We start from the raw sequence: 6,574 nt of genomic DNA, 5'->3' as shown, positions 1-6,574 counted from the left end.
ATTTCGGAGCAAAGTAAACAATGAAGAGCAAGGTGAGGCAAACGAAATCACGAACGGTGTTGAGAAGGAGTAAACGATTGGAGGCTCGGGACCAGGAGGTGAAGGAAATACGAAGGACCATGATACAGGGGAAACGCAGAGTGAAAGTTGGGACTGTGGAGAAACCTGGTCGGAAAGTGAAAGTCGGGACTACCACGGATAAGGAAATGAACCAAGAAAAGGCGGAGGCAAACGATAGCGAGGAGGATGAGGTATCGGAAGAACTGGGTGAAACCCCTAATCAGGAGGAAGATGACCAGATGATGCATGAGAAACGTGAACGAGAAATAACTGATGAGGTCATGTGGGAAAGAAACGATGAAGCGGAGGAAATCACGGCGTCATCTCAAAGACATACCCAGAACGAAAGAAATCAGGAGATATATGAACAGGGGTTGATGGAGTTGCTAGAAGGGTATCATAGAGAGAGAGACTTAAGAAGGCTGTTAGAAGAGGCAAGACGGTAAAACCGCGAACTAAGGTATGAGGAAGAAAGGAAACGGGAGGAGGAAAGCAAACGAGTCAAAACAGAAGTAAACATTAATAAATTAAGAAGAAGAACCATAGATCACGAGATCTTATGCGAGCTACAAAGCTTAAAAATGCAGGTCGAAAGTTCACAAAAGGGCGACGAGGAAAGAGGAAGATCCAGGCGAAAAGATCCACGAGGAGATGGAGGAGAGAAGCATAAGCTGAAAAACAAGGAGCAAGTCGGACAAGAGTCGACGGCCTGGACGGAGGTAAAACTTCCAGAACTTAACACAACTTTGGAGGAGATATGGGAGGAGGTAATATTGACCGGAGAGATACCAGCACCACCAAATTTGGGGAGAGAACCAGTCCCGGGAAGAAAGAGTCATGAATTTTGCAGGTATCATCGTTTTCACGGACATCATACCAAAAGCTGTAGGAGTATTAGGAAGATCATACTCCGGCTTATCAAACAAGGGAAACTCGCGCACTATATTGATCGAAAGGAGACATCGATGATTGCTTGTCACAACAGGCAGGCAAAAGAAAGCCGAGAAAGGAGACGACTAGGCTATAATTTCATAGCGCATTCCAGGGTAAGTTTTCAAGATTTTGAAGATAATGTACTCTCAAGAGTTTACAAGGTGGATCACGAAGGTAATGAGATAATGAATTCCCCGAAGGAAGAACCATTGGAAGACTGGAAAAATAGAGAGATATACTTTTCGCCGAAGGACGTACCAGAAGGAGAAGCTCAGCATATGAATTCACTAGTCATTAGCCTAGCTATGGCCAGGATTGCATCCCAGGAAGGGGGTCAGCAAAATAAGGAGGTGACTTGGGCGGTGGACAAAATATTGATAGACAAGGGAAGCTCAGTAGATGTCCTCTTTTACCATACCTTTAGAGCTTTGGGGTATGAGGATTCTGACTTGTTACCTTCTGCATATACGCTGTATGGATTCAATGGAGTGGCGACAAGGCCAAAAGGCGAGGTATGCTTGAAAATATTGGCGGGAGAGTTGGAAGCAAAGGTTACTCTATGTGTGGTAGATGTGGAATCGCCGTATAACGCTCTTATAGGAAGACCATGGATACATGGGATAAAAGGAGTTGCGTCCACTTATCACCAAATGATACGGTTCCCAATGCCAAGTGGAATCGGCGAAATACGGGAAGCAGCGAAGAAGCCGAGAACTGCAACAAGAAAGATGTTGATATTTACGAGATTAAAGTAAAAAGGAAGAAGTAACAGAAGAGGAAGGTGCTGGAGCTGAAGAAGGATGATGAATTACGAGTATACCTGGCAAAGGCTAAAGAAGGGTGGGCAATACCTAGCGAGGTATCAGAAAAGGAGGGAGAACCCGCGAAGCCCATAAAAGAACCAACCCCGTTGGGAGAGCCAACTTTGAATTTCTCCGCAGTCGAACCGACGAAAGATGTAAACCTAGGAACGGAAGATGAACCAAAAATCATAAAAATTGGGACGAAAATGGAGGAGGAAGAAGAAAGAAGGTAGGTGGAACTTCTAACGAAATATGGAGACATATTTGCGTGGAGCATGGAGGAAATGCCAGGTATTGATCCGCATGTTGCGTGCCATCGGTTGAAATTAGACCCAGCGGTCAAGCCAGTAAGACAACGGATAAGGAAGATAGCGACGACCTATCATGAGAAAATTGACAAGGAACTTCAGAAGATGATGAAGGCAGGCATCATAAAGCCGGCGAAATACCCAGATTAGATTGCGATATGGTAATTGTGCCGAAGAAGAACAATGACATAAGAATATGTATTGATTTTAGTGATTTAAATACCGCTTGTCCCAAGGATAGTTTCCCTTTACCAAATATCTCTCAGATGGTGGAAGAAGCGTCCGGGTATAAAAGGTTATCATCCCTAGATGGATATTGTGGATACAATCAAATACCTTTGGCAGAGGAAGACCAGGAGCACACGGCTTTCTTCGTTCCTGGGGGATTGTATAGCTACAAGAGAATGCCATTTGGACTGAAGAATGCGGGGGCTACATACCAGCGAATGGTGGAGAAGGTATTCGCAAAATGGGTACACACGACGTTGGAAGTCTATGTAGACGACATGTTAGTAAAAACCAAAGACTCCGGAGATCATGTGGAAGACCTGAAAGAGATCTTCGATCAGATGAGGAGATAAAAGATGAAGGTCAATCCGTTAAAATGCATTTTCGGGGTGGAATCAGCAAAGTTCTTAGGCCACATAGTTTCTCGAAAAGGCATAGAAGTAGACCCTACAAAGGTACATGCGATACTAGAAATGCCATCACCAACTACTGTAAAAGATGTGCAAAAGTTAAATGGCAGCTCGCGGCACTGGGAAGATTCATCTCGCGGTCATTTGATAAATGTAAACACTTCTTTGACATTTTAAAGAAATGAACAAAATTCGCATGAACACAAGAATGTGAAGAAGCTCTGAGGGGCATAAAACAACACTTAATCAAGTTGTCAATCCTGCAAAAATCGGAACCAGGGGAGGAGTTGTTGCTTTGTCTCGCATGCACACCCAATGCTATTAGTGCAGTTCTACTCAGGAACGATGGAGGAGTAGAAAAACCCATATTCTACGTGAGTAAAACCTTGAATTCCGCAGAAAGAAATTACCCTAAGATCGAAAAATTGATATTGGCGCTATTCTATGCATCACGAAAATTGAGGACTTATTTCCAAACCCACAAAATCAAAGTCCTCACAAGGATACCCATATAATCAGTCTTGAAGCATTCCCAAAGGGTTGGGAGAGTAGAGAGGTGGAACACTCACATCAACCATTTCGGGCTGAAGTACGAAGTACAGACTTCGACAAAGTCGCATATAATAGTAGAATTTCTCGCGGAATTTCCTTCGGAGGAGGATGGGAGTACAAAGGACATGATGGAAACGGACGAAAGCCGACCGGACCCAAAGGATCTGCTAAAGCAAAGTCATCACAGGAGATGGGAAATCTTCGTTGATGGGTCGTCTAATAGCTGTGGAGGAGGTGTAGGAATAGTATTCACCTCGCCTACTGGTGAGCGAATAGTATTTTGTTTTCGTCTGGAATACAAAGCCACGAATAATGAAACCGAGTATGAGGCAGTAATACAAGCTCTGAGAATTGCAATAGAAATGGAACTGGACGAAGTACGAATTACTAGTGACTCACAATTGGTAGTTCGTCAAATTGAAGGAGTGTATAATACGGTCGATCCCGTGATGAAAAATACCAGCAGCTCGTGCAAGACTATTCGGCGAAAATACGAAGTATCATATGGAGAAACATAAATAGAGATAACAATCGACATGCAGATGCATTATCCTTCATAGCTTCCATGATTGAGAATCCAAAAATCGGGCACATTGTGATCCAGCGACTGATGCAGCCGTCAGTAAGCAGAGAAGAAAGAGAACTTCAGATAATGACAGTAGAAGGGAGGAACTCAGTAATGAGCAAAGAGGATTGGAGAACATCAATCTACAATTACTTGATGAAAGTAGACTTGCCACGAGATATATAAGAGGCAAATAAAATCAAAAGCAAATCCACGAATTACGAGGTTCGAGAAGGGATCCTTTATAGTAGATCATTCTTGGATGAGGTGCTTGTTGATAAGCACTTATGTGCTACATTTATACCCATATTCATATTAGTTAGGATTCGATATTTTGACTAATAACACTCTTTTAGTGCTTTTGTAGAAAGTACAAGCGAAATCCATTCATCCCGATAATAAACGGCTAAATTGCCGTTAAAAAGGCATTTGCGACTCAAAGTAACAATGCTTGGGTTCATGGCATCAAAATGAGCAAGAGTTAGCTGGGATGCCTGTTTAATTTTGTCAATCCCATCAATGAACTCGTGGTCAGAGAGGACAAGGAAGCAAAGAAGTTTTTATTCGTTTAGGAACGTGGAGCACACTTGGAAGTTGAAAAGGCACTAGCATACACCCCGGAGGAAAAGCTAATGTTGATGCCACTTAGCACTTAATCTTCTATGTTGACACGTCAGGGAATGATACAAATGTAAACAAAGATTTCTCTTTGTATTACCAAGCACGTGGAACCACAAGAAGCTAAAGAATGGTGCCGTGGCAGCTATGGGTTAAAGCATCCAACAGATGGAAGCTGGGATAAATGGAGTTGGGGTTTCTTGAGGTGCACCGTGAATGGGTGACTCCGAATTTAAGATACAGAGAAGTCGAGATGCGTGTGTAAGCAGGTTGGTTTCATGAGAGCCCGTGGGTGTCTTACACTCAAACGGAGAGAAGAACTGCAGTCAACGGTGGCTAACTGACATGGAATTGAAGGAGCAGAAATGGTGGCAGGAGTCATGAAGGTTGGAAATGGAGCAGAAATGGTGTTATGATGTGCTACAGATTCTCTTGATACAATCAGCAACGTCAGTTCTTTCAGGGACTGAATATGGGAAGTAATGATGTAGCCTGAGTTGAAGATGAACAGAAATTGGTGCGACAACAAGCTTCTACGGTAGTGTTTGAACTGTGTTCGGTGATTGGCTGAGTTGGTTCTCCTGGGACTGAGATGAAGATGAACGTACGGTGGACGAAGATGTTTAGCCGGGCAGGGAATTGGTATATGGACTGTGTGGTACTGGCTAGTATTTTGAAGTTGGGTCAGTAATTGGTTTGGGCCTGGCAGATTACTTGCCTTATCCTATTTGGACTCTTCGCGATACATAAAGAGAGGAGACACTGGATTGGGGGGGTTGGGGGGGGGGGGGGGAGACGAGTTTGGAGGCTACAGAAGAAAGTCGCAAGGAGGAGGCGCGGCTGAGATTTCTTTTAAGGTTGGTGACAGAAACTTGAGAAGAAAAGGAGGCGGCCGCATAAGTGTTTTGATAAAAAAAAGGAAACGACGAATACGATTGGTTTGCTCGTTCCTTTTTTATTATCATTTTTGATGGGTTTTAAGAAACTCATGATTATGTCTTACTAATTATTTTGTAGTTAGGGTTCTTATGATTGAAATTACTTTAAACATAGACCATTACGAAATAAATATGAATTAATTTGGTATTGGGCTTTGTGAATTGAATTCGATTTCCGGTAATCAGGATTTATTAATTTTATAAAGAATATGTGTTGTTGCATCACCGGATTTGTACGATACAAAATCCTAAATGCATAAATTTAGATAGTTTAACAATTTTATTTGTTATAGTATTTGATAATCCATGCTTAGGTTAAATCATTTGATGAGTTATGCTTAGACGAAGCAAATAACAATTGTGAACCTGTGAATTATCTTTTCAATAATTTTCTTGTCATCATAATTTGATAAGCCATGCTTGAAATACTTTGATGGGTTATATACTTAAGGAGATGCAAGTCATATTAGAGAAATTTATACCAATAATAGGTGTTGCAATTGAACAAAGATATAAACATATATTTGGAATTCGAATTCTTTTCGGTACTCAATTAGAAATAGTAAAGGATACCGTAAAATCCTGGTTACCGACTCTCTCATTACTTTTAGTTACTCTAATTTATTTTTCTCATTTTCTTTAATCTTTCAAAAAATCCAAAGACATCTTGATTTGTTAGTCCATTAGAGATATTCATTACATATTTCCACCGCTCCTTGTGGGTTCGACCCGTACTTGCCTCTGTCTACTAGTTAGACACCGTGCGATTGCGGTTATTACAGATAGGGTTATCTGCGGATCCTATAAATTTTTGGCGCCGCTGCCGGGGAGAGGCTGTGGAATATTGTAATTAGTATTTTTGATTTTGTAAATAGTTAGGTGTTTACTTTTTTTTTTTGTAAAGTATTTCTATTTTTTAGGGTTTCTTTTTCCTTTTAACTTGTTTTGTGCTTCAAAATTTTATTTCAGGAGCCTTTTTGAGAACGATGAGTGCTTTGCGCGAGACGTCGTCTATGACGCTTGGTGAATACATGTATGGGTCACAGTATAAGGAAGTTCTTGCTTTTAATCGTCTCAGGTATGGAACTTGGAATCCGCGTAATTTCGCTATGGGTGGTTATTCAGATGAGTATCAACCCCAATACCATGAGGGTAAAAA

At 41.6% G+C, this 6,574-nt stretch overlaps 1 protein-coding gene across 1 annotated transcript; it reads left to right on the top strand.

The window, feature by feature from the left end:
• Positions 1-641: 641 nt before the first annotated feature.
• Positions 642-1,748, top strand: LOC113271825. The gene has a single exon (XM_026521749.1). It carries the CDS (start codon positions 642-644, stop codon positions 1,746-1,748), a length of 1,107 nt encoding a protein of 368 aa, XP_026377534.1.
• The last annotated feature ends 4,826 nt before the right edge of the window (positions 1,749-6,574 follow it).

This window comes from Papaver somniferum, chromosome 4 (assembly GCF_003573695.1).
Source record: "Papaver somniferum cultivar HN1 chromosome 4, ASM357369v1, whole genome shotgun sequence".
In the NCBI taxonomy this organism is placed as follows: domain Eukaryota; kingdom Viridiplantae; phylum Streptophyta; class Magnoliopsida; order Ranunculales; family Papaveraceae; genus Papaver; species Papaver somniferum.
Note: the sequence above shows the minus strand (reverse complement) of the source record. Positions and strands in the feature narration are given on the sequence as shown.

Coding starts and splice junctions, on each gene's coding strand:
- LOC113271825 (XM_026521749.1), top strand. CDS start 642: ATGCAGGTCGAAAGTTCACAAAAGGGCGACGAGGAAAGAGGAAGATCC.